Source organism: Bubalus bubalis, chromosome X (assembly GCF_019923935.1).
Source record: "Bubalus bubalis isolate 160015118507 breed Murrah chromosome X, NDDB_SH_1, whole genome shotgun sequence".
Taxonomy (NCBI): domain Eukaryota; kingdom Metazoa; phylum Chordata; class Mammalia; order Artiodactyla; family Bovidae; genus Bubalus; species Bubalus bubalis.
In genome coordinates, this window is record NC_059181.1 from 36576467 (window position 1) to 36599363 (window position 22897).

The following is a 22897-nucleotide window of genomic DNA, read 5'->3' on the forward strand; positions in this document are numbered from 1 at the left end:
TAATTTTGACTTAAAAGTAAAGTGTGCCAGGTGAGGATTAAGAGACCAGGTGTTAGTGAGCACCAAGTATGAAATAAGTCATTCAGGGCTGGAAACAACAGAGAACATGGATGCAGGGTCTGAACACCTGAAAGAAACATACAAATACCACGTATAAACCTATCGATTAAAAAAAAATAAAACAGGGATAATGCCATTCATCCTACAGGAATATTGCCTAAATGAAATCACGTATGTAGTATTGATTACATATCTCAAGGAAATGCGATGGCAACACAGCAGACAATAGGCAGTTCATCCCTTCTGAAGCCAGATAATTCTAGCCTCCATTCACCAGGGCTGCTCTTCACTTTGAACTTGTCAAAGAGGGATTTGGCCAAGCTGACTTCTGGACCCCCCATCGTGCTACCCAGAATTAAGCAGTAACATTTCACATAAAGTGAAAACCCCCTTCATTTCAACCCTTGCCCAACCCCATCCCCTTCACTCTTTCCCCAGATCAACCCCAATCATGATTTTCAGGCCATGTTTTGATACTTGAACTCTGCTCAGGCATCCACACTCACCAGGGCCCCAGACCACGCCCCACCCAACATTGTTTTACTAGGGGAGGATTGATTTTCTGTTTTCCATGGTCCCATGGAACACCTTCCCTCTCCATCAGTGGAGATCCTAAGCTGCATGTGGACAGGGCCTGGGTAGCTGGAGAGACTCTTGTACACCTGTTTTAAAGTTTAAGAGTGAGAGATTTGCACATACAAATTAGAGACGTTTATTTATGCATCAACTATTAACTTTATTTGAACAACCAATAACTTTTTATGTGAAGAACTGCCAAAACTGCAAGAAAAAAACTAAAGTGAAGTTTTTCTGCAAGGGCAATACTGCAGACTTCATGGCAGGCAGGGTGACCTTGGGCAGTCACCCGGGACTCAGGGGAAAGTCCAGTCTAGGATCAGTCCTCCTTGTCGCCGTCGCCCAAGGTGAGCTTGTCAAAGAAGTACTCTGCCAGGCTGCCTTCCGGGGACCCCACGTTGCTCAGGTTGCTGACATGATCTCCCAGCTCCTTGATGAACTTGACCTGCTGGTCCAGGTAGCCAGTCTCCAGGAAGTCGCACAGATGGGCGTCGCTGCTGTCGGTGGCCAGCTTGTGCAGGTCGAGCAGGCTCTGGTTGACGCACTTCTCCAGGTGCAGGGTGTCTTGCATGGCCTGGAGTGCACTCTCCCACTGCTGGGTCTCAGGCTTTCTGATGTCGAAGAAGGAGACGCGGCCCCCACGCTGGTTCTGCAGGAACATCAGGCTCTCGGCTGTCTTGCTGTGCTCGTGAGAGCGGAGCAGGAAGAAGCGGTAGAAGTGCTTCAAGCCCACATCATCACAGTCGAGGTAGAAGGCCAGGGCCAGGCACTGGAAGGAGGCGTGGAACTCCAGGGCAGCGTGGCAGTTGAGCGCGGCCTCACACTCAAGGCGGTAGTTCTGACGAACCTGTGAGGGCGGTGTGGGCATCATGGCGGGCGGCTCCAAGGCCCAGGGAATGGCGGCTCGGTCGGCAGGGGCGCGGGCGCCAGTGGCCTCCTCGGAGCCTTCCCATGGTGGATGATGTGGGTGGCCGGAGGCGGGCTCCGGGCCAGACGACAGGTGGCTGGGTGCGGGCTCTGGGATGGATGGGTAATGGCGTCCGTTGGGCCGGGTCAGTGCCTGGGCTTGAGATTGGTTAAGGAAGAGGTCACGTGGGCGGGCGGGGTCTATGGTCTTGACCCTCCTTCTTTCTGCCTGGTGACGTAATGGCTGTTGAGAAGGGACTCTAAGGCAATTTCAACAATCAGCTCCTGGGAAATAACTCAGAAAAGCTCCACTCCTTGTCTGTCTCCAGGTCCTTCTCACCTCTCTACTTTCTGATTCAAGTGAAATAGTCAGACTACAGTGTGTAGAAACTAGTCTCCTGAGGGGCTGATGAGAGGCTGGATAACGTGTCATTTACGTGTGGAAGAAGCCCCTTCGGGGTGGGCTTTGACCAATGAGAAATGGGGGCTGGAGAGAGCCTGTAAGATAAATACCAATGCCACCCTCTTGCACACTGCCAAGTGACCTGAGGAGTGCTTTCAGATTCTAAACCTCTAGACAAGCCTGTTCAGTGAATGATCTGCTGAGTCACTGTGGCTCATTGGGAAGCAGTGGCCAGCGTGATAAACACATAGGATTACATTTCTTCACATCTTTCCCTGCCTGATGTTTCATTCCTCTCACCCTTATTGCTGTGAGTTCACACATTCTAACAAAATCAGCATCTTAACAGCATTTAAGCTGAGTCTCAGTCTCTGTTTTCTAAAAATCAAGGATCAAACTCCTGTGTTGGTCATTCTGGGAATCTGTTATATGCCTTGTTATATATTATTTTATTTTCTCATATATTTTATACCTATTAGTTCTTTGAGAATTTCCTCGCTGTTCCTTTACTAGCTGGTTGCGATTTCTGTCCTCCCTTGGTCCTATTGTATTGCGGCAGGATTGTTTGATTACTTAACCATCTCTCTAATTTGCTATTCAGCAGTGCCTATTCTATTATTCTATTTATTGTACTTTTTATTCCAACAGTTAGTATTTTCATTTTAATGATCTCTAGTTTATTTCTATTGATGAAATATAAATATATGTGTATATATATATATATATATTTTTTTTTTTTACTGCCTGAGGATATTAAGAGTATTTATTCTGAAGTTCTGTTCTTACTCTACTAATGCTTTATCTTTGGGTGTTAGTAAGGTTTTTGTATGTATTTTTATTTTGAAATATTCTCAAAGTTTCAGAAAAATTGCAAGGATAGTGCAAAGAACTTGTTTCTGAACTATTGGAGAATAAGTCGTTGACCTGATGTTTCATCAGCTGAAATACATTAGTGTCTAATTTGTGAAAATATGGAAATTCTCCTGTAGCTACAATACAACAGGCAAAATTGAGGAATGAACAGTGATGCATTACTACCATCGAATAGTCAGATGCCATTCAAGTTTTTTTCCAAGTTATCCCCCAAATGCCTTATGCAGTAAAAGGACCCAATTAGAATCTCATGCTACAGTTAGTTATCATGACTGTTAGCTTCCTTCAGTCTGGCGTAATTCTTGAGTCTCTCCTTGTCTTGCATGCCTTGCCACTTTTCAGAATCATAAGCTGGTTATTTTGTAGAATGTTTCTGAATTTCGGCTTGTGTAATGTTTTGAGTATAAGGGCTCTTTTTTTCATTTATTCAGTTTGATATTTCTTCTTGATAGTTTATTTTTTCAAGTTTTTCTTCAAACATTTGATGACTTTTAATTCATGATTGGTTTTTAGATTCCTTTTTAAACATTCAGCTGTCTGAATTTAGAAAGCCGGGGAGATAAGAGGGGGGACAACTTCTACTCTGGCCAGTCATTAGTGAAATTGGAGAGAATCAACTCATATTTTTGGTGAACTGCTGGATTTGGATTCTCCTTGTTCTTCCTGGGTTTTTCTACTCACCTGTGGGTACTGTCCCAACCTGTGACAGAAGCTTCCACACATCCTGCTCTGATCTAAAAGCATTTACCCCCGCTCTTGCTACTGCTCGGTGTGGGGACTAGGAAGCAGCTGTGGGCAACAGTATGTGTACTTCCTGTGATATCCAGCTAATCACCTTCTTAGATGTGTCCAGGCTCAAGGCTGAAGGACCCTATGCATAATTGGAAATAGTAGAGCCAAGCATATTCTATCTAATTAATCAGTTCAGAACCTGCCTAGTAACATTTGGAAGTGGGTTATGTTCCCAGTGAGTTTGTATTGCTGAGGAGGGCCCAGCAACATTTATATACAGCATTCATATGGCTTCTTCCTTTCTTTGAACAAGCATGACAGGAAAGATAATCAGAGATGAGGGACAAAAACCACGATCCAAGCTCCAAAAACTGCCTTGTGTTGAGAACATAAAACAGAAATATCTGCAAGTTGGGCCATTCACAGAGAGGTGGACTGGAAGTTGCTAAAAAACTTAAGAGCCACCTCATCAACTTGAATGTTCTAGGGAAAATGGATAGACTATCACACAAGTCACTTAACATCTTTAATTTCTTCATCTATAAAATAAGATTTAGAAACTCAAACTTTTAGCAAAAATAAATAGGTAGAACACATGCAAATTGGGAAGTTCCATGCAAAAAGTATTCTATTGAAATTGTCACAGGGGAAGGCGGAGGACACATCGCTAAAATGCATTGTCTATGCTGTGTAATATCACTGCCAATTAATTTTAGTAACTATTAAAGATGAATAACTTGGGAAAGAGGAAGTCAAAGGTTGGTTGCATCTTGCTTAAAATAACCATAAATACTATTTGTGCAAGGTGGCATAATTGATATAAAGTAAATTGATATAATTTGATATAAAGTAAATTGATACAATTTATCAATAAATATATCAATATATCAATTGATATAAAGTAAAACTTCTTTCATTTTGGAAGAGTGTTAGAATTTGTATTCAGGACACTTGAATGGAAGTAGGAAGGGATTGGTAGCTGTCTTGGTGGACATTGTCTCGCCTCCTTACTGACTTTGTAGAATAAACCCAGTAACAGGCTACATGTAAATAAATGGTCATGGGTCAATTCCAGTAAAATTTTATTACAAAAGCAGATGGTAAAATCACAGCAAGTTATTTTGTGGATATCACTAAAATTATTCTAAAATTGGTAAGCAGAGGTAAACAGAAAAAACGAAACAGAAGAGCAAATACACTATTAAAGGAGAACAATAAAACTGGAAAACTGACATTACTCGACCTCAAGACTTACTATAAAGCAATGGTAGTTGAGACAGCATAATATTGGGGAAAGAATAGCCAGATAGTTCAATGAATAAACTAGAGAATAGGTAAAGAATCTGCCTGCAATGCAGGAGACATTGCTTGGATCCCGGGGTTGGGAAGATACCTTGGTGACAGGCATGGCAGCCCATTCCAGTATTCTTGCCTAAAGAATTCCATGAACAGAGGAGCAGTCCATGGGGTTGCAAAGAGTCAGACACGACGGAACACACACACTTTATCTCCAAGCAGTGTTAGGACCCCCAAATGGATATACTAAACCACCACCAGGGAGTCCAGAAATACAACCATATAAATATGATGAAGTGATCTTTAGCAAAGAAGAAAGGGCAATGCAATGGAGCAAAGATAGTATTTTCAAGAAATGGTGCTGAAACAACTGGACATGCAAAGAAAGGACACACACTGTACATCATTTACAAAATTTAATTTAAAATGAATCATAGACCTAAATGTAAAATGTCAAGTTATAAAGCTTCCAGAAAAGAACAGTGGATAAAGCTCAGATGACCTTGGGTATGTAATTGACAAACTGTATTTGATTAAAATTAAAAACTTCTGCCCTGTGAAAGACAATATTAAAAGAATGAGAAGACAAGGCACAGATTGGGAGAAAATATTTGCAGAAGACACATGATCAAGGACTGTTATCAAAAATAGACAAATAACTCTTAAAACCTAACAATAAGAAAACAAGCAGTGTAGTTTTAAAATGGGACAGAGACCTTAAGCGCTCATCAAAGAAGATATATAAATGGCAAACAAGCATATGAAAAGATGCTCCATATTGTATGTCATCAGGGACGTTAACACAAAAACCTGCATGTAGATGTTTGTAGCAGCTTTATTCACAATACCCAAGGTATCCTTCTATATGTGTAGAGATAAAATAAATTTTGATACAGACAGTGGAATACTAATCAGCACTAAAGAGAAATGAGGTATCAAGATATGGAAAGATATGGAGAAGACATAAATGCATCTTACTAAGTGAAAGAAGCCAATCTAAGAAGGCTATATATACTGTATGATTCCAAATGTATCACAATCTAGAAGAGACAAAAGTATGAAACATTAACGAGAACAGTATGGTATTGGCATAAAAACGGACACACAGATCAGTGGAGGAAAATAGAGCCCAGAAATAACCCAATTTAATTAGTTTATGGCAAAGGAGCCAGGAATATACAATAGAGAAAAGACAATCTCTGCAGTAAATGGTATTGGGGAAACAGGACGTCCACATGGAAAACAATGAATCTGGACCACTATTTTACACCATACACCAAAATCAACACAAAATGGATTCAAGACTTGAACGTAAGACTGCAGCCATAACAGTTGTAGGAGAAAACAGAGGCATTAGTAAACTCCTTGACATTAGTCTTGGAGGTGAGGTTTTGTATTTGACACCCAAGTGAAGGCAAGAAAAGCAAAAATAAATAGGTGGGACTACATGAAACTAAAAGACTCCTGCACGGCAAAGTAAAACTATCAACAAAATAAAAAGGCATGAATGGGAGAAAATATTGGCAAATGATAAATGCGATAAGGCAGCAGTCCCTAGTCTTTTTGGCACCAGGGACCAATTTTGAGGGAGACAATTTTTTCATGGACTGGGTGTGAGGGGATGGTTTCAGGATGATTCAAGCACGTTACATACTTTGTGAACTTTATTTCTAATCTAATGCTGCTGCTGATCTGACTGGAGGTTGGGGGCTCCTGTGATAAGGGGTTAATCTCCAAAACAGCAAAAAAAAGAAAAAAGTTGAGTACTAAAACTGACAGATCTGAATCAATGTTTCTGCAAAGAAGACATACAGATGGCTAAGGGTTATATAAAAAGTATTCAGCATCATTTATCATCAGTTCAGTTCAGTCACTCAGTCGTGTCCGATGCTTTGCGACCCAACGAATCGCAGCACGCCAGGCTTCCCTGTCCATCACCAACTCCCAGAGTTTACCCAAACCCATGTCCATCAAGTCAGTGATGCCATTCAGCCATCTCATCCTCTGTTGTCCCCTTCTCCCCCTGGCCCCAATCCCTCCCAGCATCAGGGTCTTTTCCAATGAGCCAATTCTTCACATGAGGTGGCCAAAGTACTGGAGTTTCAACTTCAGCATCAGTCCTTCCAATGAACACCCAGGACTGATCTCCTTTAGGATGGACTGGTTGGATCTCCTCGCAGTCCAAGGGACTCTCAAGAGTCTTCTCCAACACCACAGTTCAAAAGCATCAATTCTTCAGTGCTCAGCTTTCTTCACAGTCCAACTCTCACATCCATACATGACCACTGGAAAAACCATAGCCTTGACTAGACGGACCTTTGTTGGCAAAGCAATATCTCTGCTTTTCAATATGCTATCTAGGTTGGTCATAACTTTCCTTCCAAGGAGTACGCGTCTTTTAATTTCATGGCTGCAATCACCATCTGCAGTGATTTTGTAGACCCAAAAAATAAAGCCTGACACTGTTTCCCCATCTATTTGCCATGAAGTGATGGCACCAGATGCTATGATCTTAGTTGTCTGAGTGTTGACCTTTAAGCCAACTTTTTCACTCTCCTCTTTCACTTTCATCAGAGGCTTTTTAGTTCCTCTTCATTTTCTGCCATAAGGGCGGTGTCATCTGCATATCTGAGGTTATTGATATTTCTCCCAGCAATCTTGCTTCCAGCTTGTGCTTCTTCCAGCCCAGAGTTTCTCATGATGTACTCTGCATATAAGTTCTATAAGCAGGGTGACAATATACAGCCTTGATGTACTCCTTTTCCTATTTGGAACCAGTCTGTTGTTCCATGTCCAGTTCCAACTGTTGCTTCCTGACCTGCATACAGGTTTCTCAAGAGGCAGGTTAGGTGGTCTGGTATTCCCATCTCTTTCAGATTTTTCCACAGTTTATTATGATCCACACAGTCAAAGGCTTTGGCATAGTCAATAAAGCATAAATTGATGTTTTTCTGGAACTCTCTTGCGTTTTCAATGATCCAGCGGATGTTGGCAATTTGATCTCTGGTTCCTCTGCCTTTTCTAAAACCAGCTTGAACATCTAGAAGTTCATGGCTCATGTATTGCTGAAGCCTGGCTTGGAGAATTGTGAGCATTACTTTACCGGCATGTGAGATGAGTGCAATTGTGTGGTAGTTTGAGCATTCTTTGGCATTGCCTTTCTTTGGGATTGGAATGAAAACTGACCTTTTCCAGTCCTGTGGCCACTGCTGAGTTTTCCAAATTTGTTGGCATAGTGAGTGCAGCACTTTCACAGCATTATCTTTTAGGATTTGAAAATTCCTCAAATGGAAGGCATTAGGCTAAATTAAATAAGTCAGACTAAGACAGACAGATACTGTATATGTATCTGTATATGTATACATATCTCCTTTATATGTGAGATCAAAAACAAGAAGAAAAACCAAAACTCATAGAGGACAGATTGGTAATTGCCAGAGCAAAGGTGAGAGCATCAAGGTGAGCAAAATGGGTTACGGAAGAAGACAAAATCTTCAGGTTATAAGTCATGGGTTATAATGTATGGCATGGTGCCTGTCATTAATAACACTATTGTATATTTGCAAGTTCCTAGTATAGTAAGCCTAAAAACTTCTTATCACAAGTAAAACATTTGTAACTATTGTATGGTAATGGATGTCAAGTACTTGGGATCTTTTCACAACATATACAGATATCTAAACATTATGTTATATACCTGAAATCACTGGTGTATGTCAATTATATCTCAATGTAAGAAATACGGAGACATTAAAAAGATGAGTGGTTGAGAGGGGAGGAGTAAAGAATAGGTGAAGAGGATATTTTTTAGGGCACTGAAAACTCTACATGACTATAATCAGGGATACATGTCCCTATACATTTGTCCAAGCCCATAGAATGTACACCACCAATAAGGAATCCTAACATAAACTGTGGCCTTTGGGTGATTATGATGTATCATTGTAGATTCTTCATTTGTAACAAATTTACCACTCTGTTGCTGGATGTTGATGGTGGCATACATTATGCATATGTAGGGCCAGGGAATATGTGGCCTGGGAATATCTCGGTTCCTTTCTCTCAATTTTGCTATCAGCCTAAAACTTCTCTTAAAAGTGCAGTAATCTCGTACCCTAGTGAAAAATGGGTCCTGAAGATTGGGTTCTTAAAGGTACAAAATTGGTAACAAATACATAAAAGCAAAAATTAAAAATCTAGAGTAGAGTTTGGAATTTCAAAAATGCAATGTTAATGAAAAGAAGAAGGAAAAGAAAGAGAGAAAAAACGAACAAAGAAAAACAAACAAGGTCGTGAAAATTATAAAGAAACTACAGGTACAAAATTGATAACTAATACCAAAAAGCAAAAATTAAAAATCTAGAGTAGAGTTTGGAATTTCAAAAATACAACGTTAAAAAAAAAAAAAAGAAGAAGAAGAAGAAGAAGAAAAATAAAGAGAGAAAACAAACAAACCAACAAAAACAATGTCGCAAAAATTATAAAGAAAATACAGGTACAAAATTGATATCAAATACCAAAAAGCATAAATTAAAAATCTTGAGTAGAGTTTGGAATTGCAGATATACGATGTTATATAAAAGAAGAAGAGAAAGAAACAGAGGGAAAAAAAAAAGTCACAGAAATTATGAAAAAAACTATAGGTACAAAATTGATAACATATACCAAAAGGCTAAAATTAAAGATCTAGAGTAGAGTTTGGAATTTCAAAAATACAATGTTAAAGAAAAGAAGAAAAAGCAAAAAGAAAAAAAAAAAACACGGTCAAAAAATTATAAAATATATATATGAAGTTTGCTGAAGAAGGAAAAAAAAAAAAAAAATAGGGTCTTTTTTTTTTTTTCTTCTTCAGCAAACTTCATATATATATTTTATAATTTTTTGACCGTGTTTTTTTTTTTTCTTTTTGCTTTTTCTTCTTTTCTTTAACATTGTATTTTTGAAATTCCAAACTCTACTCTAGATCTTTAATTTTAGCCTTTTGGTATATGTTATCAATTTTGTACCTATAGTTTTTTTCATAATTTCTGTGACTTTTTTTTTTCCCTCTGTTTCTTTCTCTTCTTCTTTTATATAACATCGTATATCTGCAATTCCAAACTCTACTCAAGATTTTTAATTTATGCTTTTTGGTATTTGATATCAATTTTGTACCTGTATTTTCTTTATAATTTTTGCGACATTGTTTTTGTTGGTTTGTTTGTTTTCTCTCTTTATTTTTCTTCTTCTTCTTCTTCTTCTTTTTTTTTTTTTTAACGTTGTATTTTTGAAATTCCAAACTCTACTCTAGATTTTTAATTTTTGCTTTTTGGTATTAGTTATCAATTTTGTACCTGTAGTTTCTTTATAATTTTCACGACCTTGTTTGTTTTTCTTTGTTCGTTTTTTCTCTCTTTCTTTTCCTTCTTCTTTTCATTAACATTGCATTTTTGAAATTCCAAACTCTACTCTAGATTTTTAATTTTTGCTTTTATGTATTTGTTACCAATTTTGTACCTTTAAGAACCCAATCTTCAGGACCCATTTTTCACTAGGGTACGAGATTACTGGCTTGACTGCTCTCTCTCTCTTTGGACTCTCCATTTTCTCCACCAGGTCGCCTGTATCTCCTCCCTAACCCCTCTCTACTCTACCCAACTCTGTGAATTTCTGTGTGTTCCAGACAGTGGAGAACACTTAGGGAACTGATTACTGGCTGGATCTGTCTCCCTCCTTTTCATTTCCCCCTTTTATCATTCTGGCCACCTCTGTCTCCTGCCTCCTTCTTCTCTTCTCTGTATAACTCCGTGAACATCTCTGAGCGGTCCAGTTGTGGAGTGCACATAAGGAAGTGACTACTGGCTAGCCCACTCTCTCCACTATTGATTCCACCTCATCTCATTTGGGTCACCTCTAACTCCCTCCTCCCTCTTCTCTTCTCCATGTAACGCTGTGAACCTCTCTGAGTGACCCTCACAGTAGAGAAACTTTTCATCTCTAATGTAGATGTTTTATCAGTAGTGCTGTATAGAAGGAGAAGTTTTGAAACTACTGTAAAAATAAGACCGATAACTGGAAGTAGGAGGCTTAAGTCCAAACCCTGACTCCAGGGAACTCCTGACTCCAAGGAACATTAATTGACAGGAGCTCATCAAACACCTCCATACCGACACTGAAACCAAGCACCACACAAGGGCCAACAAGTTCCAGGGAAAGACATAACAAGCAAATTCTCCAGCAACAAAGGAACACAGCCCTGAGCTTCAAGATACAGGCTGCCCAAAGTCACCCCAAAACCACAGACATCTCATAACTCATTACTGGACATTTCATTACACTCCAGAGAGAAGAAATACAGCTCCATCCACCAGAACATCGACACAAGCTTCCCTAACCGGGAAACCTTGACAAGCCACCGGTACAAACCCACACACAGTGAGGAAACACCACAATAAAGAGAACTTCACAAACTGCCAGAATACAGAAAGGATACCCCAAACTCAGCAATTTAAACAAGATGAAGAGACAGAGGAATACCCAGCAGATAAAGGAACAGGATAAATGCCCACCAAACCAAACAAAAGAGGAAGAGATAGGGAATCTACCTGATAAAGAATTCCGAATAATGATAGTGAAATTGATCCAAAATCTTGAAATTAAAATGGAATCACAGATAAATAGCCTGGAGGCAAGGATTGAGAAGATGCAAGAAAGGTTTAACAAGGACTTAGAAGAAATAAAAAAGAGTCAATATATAATGAATAATGCAATAAGTGAAATTAAAAACACTCTGGAGGCAACAAATAGTAGAATAACAGAGGCAGAAGATAGGATTAGTGAATTAGAAGATAGAATGGTAGAAATAAATGAATCAGAGAGGACAAAAGAAAAACGAATTAAATGAGGACAATCTCAGAGACCTCCAGGACAATATTAAATGCTACAACATTAGAATCATAGGGGTCCCAGAAGAAGAAGACAAAAAGAAAGACCATGAGAAAATACTTGAGGAGATAATAGTTGAAAACTTCCCTAAAATGGGGAAGGAAATAATCACCCAGGTCCAAGAAACCCAGAGAGTCCCAAACAGGATAAACCCAAGGCGAAACACCCCAAGACACATATTAATCAAATTAACAAAGATCAAACACAAAGAACAAATATTAAAAGCAGCAAGGGAAAAACAACAAATAACACACAAGGGAATACCCATAAGGATAACAGCTGATCTTTCAATAGAAACTCTTCAAGCCAGGAGGGAATGGCAAGACATACTTAAAATGATGAAAGAAAATAACCTACAGCCCAGATTATTGTACCCAGCAAGGATCTCATTCAAGTATGAAGGAGAAATCAAAAGCTTTTCAGACAAGCAAAAGCTGAGAGAATTCTGCACCACCAAACCAGCTCTCCAACAAATACTAAAGGATATTCTCTAGACAGGAAACACAAAAATGGTGTATAAATTCGAACCCAAAACAATAAAGTAAATGGCAATGGGGTCATACTTATCAGTAATTACCTTAAACGTAAATGGGTTGAGTGCCCCAACCAAAAGACAAAGACTGGCTGAATGGATACAAAAACAAGACCCCTACATATGTTGTCTACAAGAGACCCACCTCAAAACAGGGGACACATACAGACTGAAAGTGAAGGGCTGGAAAAAGATTTTCCATGCAAATAGGGACCAAAAGAAAGCAGGAGTAGCAATACTTATATCAGATAAAATAGACTTTAAAACAAAGACTGTGAAAAGAGACAAAGATGGTCACTACATAATGATCAAAGGATCAATCCAAGAAGAAGATATAACAATTATAAATATATATGCACCCAACACGGGAGCACCGCAGTATGTAAGACAAATGCTAACAAGTATGAAAGAAGACATTAACAATAACACAATAATAGTGGGAGACTTTAATACCCCACTCACACCTATGGATAGATCAACTAAACAGAAAATTAACAAGGAAACACAAACTTTAAACGATACAATAGACCAGTTAGACCTAATTGATATCTATAGGACATTTCATCCCAAAACAATGAATTTCACCTTCTTCTCAAGCGCACATGGAACCTTCTCCAGGATAGATCACATCCTGGGCCATAAAGCTAGCCTTGGTAAATTCAAAAAAATAGAAATCATTCCAAGCATTTTTTCTGACCACAATGCAGTAAGATTAGATCTCAATTACAGGAGAAAAACTATTAAAAAATCCAACATATGGAGGCTGAACAACACGCTGCTGAATAACCAACAAATCACAGAAGAAATCAAAAAAGAAATCAAAATTTGCATAGAAATGAATTAAAATGAAAACACAACAACCCAAAACCTGTGGGACACGGTAAAAGCAGTCCTAAGGGGAAAGTTCATAGCAATACAGGCACACCTCAAGAAACAAGGAAAAAGTCAAATAAATAACCTAACTCTACACCTAAAGCAACTAGAAAAGGAAGAAATGAAGAACCCCAGGGTTAGTAGAAGGAAAGAAATCTTAAAAATTAGAGCAGAAATAAATGCAAAAGAAACAAAAGAGACCATAGCAAAAATCAACAAAACCAAAAGCTGGTTCTTTGAAAGGATAAATAAAATTGACAAACCATTAGCCAGACTCATCAAGAAACAAAGGGAGAAAAATCAAATCAATAAAATTAGAAATGAAAATGGAGAGATCACAACAGACAACACAGAAATACAAAGGATCATAAGAGACTACTATCAACAATTTATATGCCAATAAAATGGACAACGAGGAAGAAATGGACAAATTCTTAGAAAAGTACAACTTTCCAAAACTCAACCAGGAAGAAATAGAAAATCTTAACAGACCCATCACAAGCACGGAAATTGAAACTGTAATAAAAAATCTTCCAGCAAACAAAAGCCCAGGTCCAGACGGCTTCACAGCTGAATTCTACCAAAAATTTAGAGAAGAGCTAACACCTATCCTGCTCAAACTCTTCCAGAAAATTGCAGAGGATGGTAAACTTCCAAACTCATTCTATGAGGCCACCATCACCCTAATACCAAAACCTGAGAAAGATGCCACAAAAAAAGAAAACTACAGGCCAATATCACTGATGAACATAGATGCAAAAATCCTTAACAAAATTCTAGCAATCAGAATCCAACAACACATTAAAAAGATCATACACCATGACCAAGTGGGCTTTATCCCAGGGATGCAAGGATTCTTCTATATCCGCAAATCAATCAATGTAATACACCACATTAACAAATTGAAAAATAAAAACCATATGATTATCTCAATAGATGCAGAGAAAGCCTTTGACAAAATTCAACATCCATTTATGATCAAAACTCTCCAGAAAGCAGGAATAGAAGGAACATACCTCAACATAATCAAAGCTATATATGACAAACCCACAGCAAACATTATCCTCAATGGTGAAAAATTGAAAGCATTTCCTCTAAAGTCAGGAACTAGACAAGGGTGCCCACTTTCACCATTACTATTCAACATAGTTTTGGAAGTTTTGGCCACAGCAATCAGAACAGAAAAAGAAATAAAAGGAATCCAAATTGGAAAAGAAGAAGTAAAGCTCTCACTGTTTGCAGATGACATGATCCTCTACATAGAAAACCCTAAAGACTCCACCAGAAAATTACTAGAACTAATCAATGACTATAGTAAAGTTGCAGGATATAAAATCAACACACAGAAATCCCTTGCATTCCTATACACTAATAATGAGAAAACAGAAAGAGAAATTAAGGAAACAATTCCATTCACCATTGCAACGGAAAGAATAAAATACTTAGGAATATATCTACCTAAAGAATCTAAAGACCTATATATAGAAAACTATAAAACACTGGTGAAAGAAATCAAAGAGGACACTAACAGATGGAGAAATATACCATGTTCATGGATTGGAAGAATCAATATAGTGAAAATGAGTATACTACCCAAAGCAATCTATAGATTCAATGCAATCCCTATCAAGCTACCAACAGCATTCTTCACAGAGCTAGAACAAATAATTTCACAATTTGTATGGAAAAACAAAAAACCTCGAATAGCCAAAGCGATCTTGAGAAAGAAGAATGGAACTGGAGGAATCAACCTACCTGACTTCAGGATCTACTACAAAGCCACAGTTATCAAGACAGTATGGTACTGGCACAAAGACAGAAATATAGATCAATGGAACAAAATAGAAAGCCCAGAGATAAATCCACGCACATATGGACACCTTATCTTTGACAAAGGAGGCAAGAATATACAATGGATTAAAGACAATCTCTTTAACAAGTGGTGCTGGGAAATCTGGTCAACCACTTGTAAAAGAATGAAACTAGAACACTTTCTAACACCATACACAAAAATAAACTCAAAATGGATTAAAGATCTAAACCTAAGACCAGAAACTATAAAACTCCTAGAGGAGAACATAGGCAAAACACTCTCGGACATACATCACAGCAGGATCCTCTATGACCCACCTCCCAGAATATTGGAAATAAAAGCAAAAATAAACAAATGGGACCTAATTAACCTTAAAAGCTTCTGCACATCAAAGGAAACTATTAGCAAGGTGAAAAGACAGCCTTCAGAATGGGAGAAGATAATAGCAAATGAAGCAACTGACAAACAACTAATCTCAAGAATATACAAGCAACTCCTACAGCTCAACTCCAGAAAAATAAATGACCCAATCAAAAAATGGGCCAAAGAACTAAATAGACATTTCTCCAAAGAAGACATACAGATGGCTAACAAACACATGAAAAGATGCTCAACATCACTCATTATCAGAGAAATGCAAATCAAAACCACTATGAGGTACCATTTCACACCAGTCAGAATGGCTGTGATCCAAAAGTCTACAAGCAATAAATGCTGGAGAGGGTGTGGAGAAAAGGGAACCCTCTTACACTGTTGGTGGGAATGCAAACTAGTACAGCCACTATGGAGAACAGTGTGGAGATTCCTTAAACAACTGGAAATAGACCTGCCTTATGATCCAGCAATCCCACTGCTGGGCATACACACTGACGAAACCAGAAGGGAAAGAGACACGTGTACCCCAATGTTCATCGCAGCACTGTTTATAATAGCCAGGACATGGAAGCAACCTAGATGTCCATCAGCAGATGAATGGATAAGCAAGCTGTGGTACATATACACAATGGAGTATTATTCAGCCATTAAAAAGAATACATTTGAATCAGTTCTAATGAGGTGGATGAAACTGGAGCCTATTATACAGAGTGAAGTAAGCCAGAAAGAAAAACACCAATACAGTATACTAACGCATATATATGGAATTTAGAAAGATGGTAACAATAACCCTGTGTACGAGACAGCAAAAGAGACACTGATGTATAGAACAGTCTTATGGACTCTGTGGGAGAGGGAGAGGGCGGGAAGATTTGGGAGAATGGCATTGAAACATGTAAAATATCATGTATGAAACGAGTTGCCAGTCCAGGTTCGATGCATGATACTGGATGCTAGGGGCTGGTGCACTGGGACGACCCAGAGGGATGGAATGGGGAGGGAGGAGGGAGGAGGGTTCAGGATGGGGAACACATGTATACCTGTGGCGGATTCATTTTGATATTTGACAAAACTAATACAGTTATGTAAAGTTTAAAAATAAAATAAAATTTAAAAAAAAAAGGAAAAAAAAAGTGTTGTTGTTTAGTCAGTAAGTCATATCCAACTCTTTGTGACCCCATGGATTGTAGTATGTCAGGCTCCTCTTTCCTCCCACTGTCTCCCAAAGTTTGCTCAAATTCATGACCATTGAGTCAGTGATGCCATCCAACCATCTCTTCCTCTGTCACCCCCTTCTGCTTTTGCCTTCCATCTTTCCCAGCATCAGGGTGTTTTCCAGTGAGTCAGTTCCTTGCATCAGGTGGCCAGAATATTGGAGTTTCAGAAATAGTCCTTAAAATGAATATCCAGGGTTGATTTCCTTTAGAATCAGACTGATCTGATCTCCTTGCAGTTGAAGGGACTCTCAAAAAATATCATCTTTAACAAATTAAAAAAGTAACACAGTAGATGGTGGGCTGGGTTTGGCTTGCAGGCCATAGTTTGACAACCCATGGTATAAAACAAAGCAGTCTGTGATGAAACAAATAGGTAAATGTGTGTGTGTCTATGTCACTTGATGCGTCTGGTTAACCATGCGTCTGTTACCAAGAAAGGCTCACTGTGCATAGAATGTGCATAGAACCCCATACTATAGCATTGGCTTTTGAGAAAAGGAAGTTTTATTGTGAGGTCAGCTGGCAAGGAGACAGGAGGCAAGGCTCTCAAATCTGGTTCTTCACCCCAAGGTTAAAGGAGAAATTTAAGGGGTTCGAGGAATCAGCTGATTGGCCAGTCTTAAATCAGCCCATTTGAACTACTTGTGCTGCTGGAAGCCATGGTTTCCTTTTCTCTTGGGAGGGCAGAATATATTGCTTTACAATGTTGTGTTTGTTTCTGCTATAGAACAAAGTGAATCGACTGTATGCATCCATATATCCCCTCCCTTCAGCCTCCCTCCCACACCCACATCCCACTCCTCTAAGCCATCCCAGAGCCCCAAGCTGAGCTCCCTGTGCTATGCAGCAGCTTGCCACTAGCTGTCTATTTTACACATGGTAGTGTATATATGTCTGTGCTACTTTCTCAGTTGCCCCCCCTTCCCCCTCTTGTCCACATGTCCATTCTTTACGACTGCATTTCTATTTCTGCCCTGCAATGGGTTCAGCAGTACCGTTTTCCTAGATTCCATATATATGCATTAATAGACCATGATTTTTTTTCTCTTTCAGACTTACTTCACTCTGTATGACAGACTCTAGGTCCTAATTTTATTTCTTTTTGTGGGTGAGTAATATTCTATTGTATATATGTAGATCTTGTTTATCTATTTTTGTGTCACTGGACATTTAGGCTGCTTCCATGTCTTGGCTATTGTGAATAGACCTGCATTGAACATTGGGGTACATGTGTCTTTGAATTATGGTTTTCTCAGGGTATATGCCCAGTAGTGGGGTTTCTGAGTCATATGGTGGTTCTATTTTTGTTTTTTTAAGGAACCTCCATACTGTTCTCCATTGTGGCTGCACCAATTTACATTCCCACCAACACTGCAAGAGGGTTCTCTTTTCTCCACACGCTCTCCACCATTTATTGTTTATATAATTTTTTGATGATGGCCATTCTGACCAGTGTGAGGTGATACATCATTGTAGTTTTGATTTGCATTTCTCTAATTATTACCGACATTGAGCATGATTTCATGAGCTTTTTGCCCATCTGTATGTCTTCTCTGGAGAACTGTCTGTTGATTTGTTTATTTTGGCTGTGCTGGGTCTTTCTTGCTGTGTGAGGGCTTTCTCTATTTGTGCTGCATGGGAGCTACTCTCCAGCTGTGGTGTGTGGGTTTCTCATTTCGGTGGCTTCTCTTGTTGCAGAGCATGGGCTCTAGGCACGTGGGGTTCAGTAGTTGTGGCTTGCGGGCCTAGTTGCTCTGCAGCATGTGAGATCTTCCCAAACCAGGGATTGAACCAGTGTCCCCTGCATTGCAAGGCATATTCTTAACTACTGGGTCACTAGGGAAGCCCTCATGGTAAGTTTCAATTTGTATTGCTCTACTAATTAGTGATGTTGAGCATAACATCCCCATTCATCTGCTCTCTAGGTCCATGACTGAATACTGAGGCTTAAACAGCAATAGGTCCACACGTGGGATGAGTGCTAGGGTTTTAGGACCTGGGGTTTTGGTTCTGGCTGATTTTCTGTGGCCTGACAGACCAAATTATTTCCCAGGTGATGCTAGTGGTAAAGAACCCGCCTGCCAGCTCAGGAGACACAAGAGAGGTGCATTTGATCCCTGGGTCGGGAGGATCCCTGGAGGACGAAATGGCAGTCCACTCCAGTGTTCTTGCCTGGGAAATCCCATGGACAGAGGAGCCTGGCAGGCTACAGTCCATGGGGTTGCAGACAGTTGGATACAACTGAGTGACTTAGCATGCATGCATGATGGGCCAAATTATTTCCATTAGTTATATTACTATCCATCTTTTGGTGGCCTGGGGAGTGAGTGATGGCTGGTTCTTCCAACATTCTAACAGAGTCTAGTAAGTCCTGGATCTCCTCTGTGAATTTCTTTCCTTCCTGATGTTCATAGACCTCTCTTTTCATATGGCCCCACATACTTGTACCACAGAGAAGGTGTACTTAGAATGAGTAGCAGGAGTTACCTTTTTCTTAGCTCCAAGGTGCAGGGCTCTCATGCAGGTTATTAGCTCTGCCTTCTGGGCAGACATACCTGGAGGAGGATTTCTGCTTCTAGGGCTTCCTGATGAGTTACTGTTGCATACCAAAGAGTCCCCCGTCCATGAAGCTGCTCCCATTTGTAAGCATTTCCATATCTGGATTGTCAGGTCAGGTCTGCTAGAATGGACTTGAGTGAATTGTACAGAAAGGCCTTATGGCATTCTGCAGTCTATCTCAGTGGCTCATTGTCATTTCCTTTAAGAGCGTCATATAGGGGTTTACCATGATCCCAAACTTAGGGATCCAAATACAACAAAGCCCAGCCATTCCTAAGAATCCTCAGGATTGCCTTCTGGTGGTTGATGCCGTTACTCTAATGCGTCCCTTCCATTTGGAATATGTTTTTTTGTCATAAATATTTTACAGTTGGTTGAGAAGTTTTCACTTTTCCCATGGACACTTTATATCCCCAGTCTGCCAGAAAGTTGAAAGTAAGGATTGTATTTTGGCCTGAAGCTTCCTTCGTTTTACTGGCCATTAGGTATATTATTCATATATTGCAGTACAACTCTTTGATTTAATTGGCGGTCCCTTAAGTCCTTGGCTAAGGCTTGCCGAGAAGATGGTGGGGGCATTCTTCGATCCTTGTGGGAGCATCATCCAACAATAGGGTTGTTTCATATTAGTCTCTGGATCATCTCATTCAAAGGCAACAGTTTCTAGGCCTCAGGACTGAGTGGTATGCAGTACAAGGGATCTTTTAGGTCCAGAATTGTAAACCAGCAAAAGTCTCCAAATAAGATTGTAAGTAAAAGTATAAGAATTTGGCACTGTGGGACATACATCGTGTACAATTTAGTCAATGGGTCTCAGATCCCATGCAAACAATCTCTGGCCCCTGGCTTTTGTACCAGCAGTATTGGAGTATTTTATTGATATTGGTAAGTTTGATAAGGGGCTTCCCTGGAACCTCAGATGGTAGGTAGAGAATCTGCCTGCAATGCAGGAGACCCAGGTTGGATCCCTGGGTAAGGAAGATCTTCTGGAAAAGGGAATGGCTACCCACTCCAGTATCCCTGCATGGAGAATCCCATGGACAGAGGAGCCTGGTGGGCTACAGTCCATGAGGTCGTAAAGAATGGGACATGACTGAACCACTAACGCTACAAGTTGGATTACTTGGCATTTAATAAAGGTGGTTCTCAGAAGCTTTATACTTCACATGCCTCTTTAAAGGTTATTGCTTTTTCAGTTCTGACACTTGGCACCGGGCTGGAGTTTTCCTCCTACTGGGTCAGCGGTCTTGGCTCTTCCTGGCCTCCCCGCAACCCAAGCATCAGCTCTTACCTTTTGTAGAATTTCTTCAGCTACTTCTGGTTGAAGTTTGTCTCTCCATTGTCATGCACAGCTTGGATGGGGCAGGCTTGACCTAGGAGTACTTTAGTGTCTACTTTTTCTGGTGAGAAAGTCACTTGGGCATTTAACTTTGTTAGATTTTCCCCCAGTAAGGGAATAGGGCATTCAGGCAGATACAGAAAGCTGTGCCCTACATATGCTCCACACCACCCCCCCCCCCACCAATTATATCAGATCTGAGGTAGAAAATGGAAAGTGTACATGTACGAATGCCCTAGGTTGACCCTGGTCATCTAGCCCTTTGGGAACTTGTTTCATTTGATACTGCCCTGCCTGAGGGCAATTGAAAAGATACAAATTTTAAATATGTTTAAATTTAAATTAAACATTTTCAATATAATAAACAATCTACTCTTTTAAGCCATAGTTTTTTGATCCCTATTTTACATATGAGAAAACAGAGGCACAGAGAAGGTAATTCACATTCCCCAATGCCCTCAATTTAGTAAGTGGCTAGAATGGCATTTGAACCCAGGCCATCTGTGGGGAAGAATCCATGACACCAAACTATTTCTCCAAAACTGGAGAGTAAGAAGGATCTTCAGGCTTCCCTGGTGGCTCAGTGGTAAAGAATCCTTCTGCCAAACAGGAGACCTGGGTTTGATCCCTGATCCAGGAAGATCTCACATTTCGCAGAGCACCTCAGCCTGCGCATCACAACTACTGACCCTGCGCTCTAGAGCCGAGGAACCACAACTGCTGAGCCCATGTGCCACAACTACTGAAGTCCAAGCGCCTCGTGCCCATGGTGTGCAACAGGCGAAGCCACCACAATAAGGAACCCACATACCGCAACTAGAGAAGAGCCTGAGCAGTAATGAAGCCCTAGCACAACCTAAAAGTCAATTTCTAGTTATAAAGATGAAGAGATACTCACCTGGTGCTTGCTTCTATCTAGAGGAGAACAGTTAATTGACATATGTAGCATCTGAGACATTGTCAGAGAGAGGAAAATGAAAGTGTTAGTTACTCGGTCGAGTCCGACCGTTTGCGACCCCATGGATTGGAGCCTGCTAGGCTATTCCATTCATGGAATTCTCCAGGCAAGAACACTGGAGTGGGTGTACATTCCCTTCTCCCAGGGATCTCCCTGACCCTTGGACTAAACCAGGGTCTCCTGCATTGCAGGCCGATTCTTTACAGTCTAAGCTACAGGGAGGAATATTTGTGAATATTTGAATATTTGTAAATATTCAAAGCAGTTTGCAAACTTTAGGGAGACTCAGACTGACCATGTGTCAATCTGAGGACCATGTCTTATCAAGGACCATAAGACAGGCAAGATCTGTACAATTTTACCTTTTGCCTTATTAACCACACCTAGGCACAGAAGAAACATATTTTGAGTGTTTTTGTTAGGATATTAGGGTTTACATGTGTAGAGACTTCATCTGATCAAATAGAGTTGACCGAGAGGCTGAATTTTTAAAGGGGAAGAGAAAAAAATAAAGATTTTTTTGGCTGTGCTGGGTCTGTGTTGCTGCACATGGCCTTAGTTCTCCTGAGGCATTGTGGAATCAAAATTCCCGGACCAGAGATCGAACCTGTATCCCCTGTGTTGGAAGGCAGCTTCTTAACCACTGGACCACCAGGGAAGTCCCTATCATTTTCTTAAGAAACCCTTTTTTTTTAACTGGAAAATTTATTTCTGCATAGTCACAAAAAGATGAAAAGTTCAGTCTTCTCCCCATTTTGAAAGCAGATCCCAGAAGGCCACACTGAGGTCAAGAACAGGCTGATTTGGGGCCACAGGGTGTGGGCACAGGTGGGCACAGTCTGCAGTGAGCTAATGGTCAAGGTGAGGTCAGCACCCCTCTGGGCGTTTCATCACCTCAGCCCTGCTTCTACATGTTCGTTTCCCAGGGCTTGGGCTCTGCCACACTCCTAGTCCGCTCTCCAGTGAGGTTTTCCACTCCCATGACCACACACAATCTATATAGGGATCATGATATTTCCCATAGGTCTATTTCTAAACTGACATCCACATTCACTCTGAACTCCAGATTCATTTTTCTGGCTACCTGCATGACAGTTCCACTTGGATGTCTAATATGCATCTCAGATTTTACATGACATGCCTTCTCCAACCTTCCATCCCAGCTGTGCCCCTGGAAAAAGACCTCAAATTGACAAAATGGCACCACCATCAACCCAGGCTAAATTAGATTAATTTCTTCATATCTCACTCTTCGTCTCTGGTCCATGAAGAAACCTTGCTGATGTATCCCAATCCATCTGCAATGTGTCTACATCTCTTCATTTCTTCATCCTCCACTCCAGTTCAACCACCATTGTCTTTCACCTGGACCAGCTGTGATACCTCCCAGCTTCAACCCTTCCCACACTACATTCCTCAATACAGCCAGTACCAGTGACTTCATATTCAGGGGGATTCATT

At 40.2% G+C, this 22897-nt stretch overlaps 1 protein-coding gene across 1 annotated transcript; it reads right to left on the reverse strand.

Annotated features, from left to right (window-relative positions):
* Window positions 1–756: 756 nt before the first annotated feature.
* On the reverse strand, window positions 757–1608 carry LOC102390123 (ferritin heavy chain-like). Its single transcript, XM_044936784.2, has one exon. The coding sequence runs from the start codon at window positions 1505–1507 to the stop codon at window positions 956–958; it is 552 nt and encodes a 183-aa protein (XP_044792719.1). The 5' UTR covers window positions 1508–1608; the 3' UTR covers window positions 757–955.
* Between the last annotated feature and the right edge of the window lie 21289 nt (window positions 1609–22897).

What these genes read in the sequence shown, in the direction of transcription:
- LOC102390123 (XM_044936784.2), bottom strand. Translation starts at nt 1,507, where the DNA reads ATGATGCCCACACCGCCCTCACAGGTTCGTCAGAACTACCGCCTTGAG.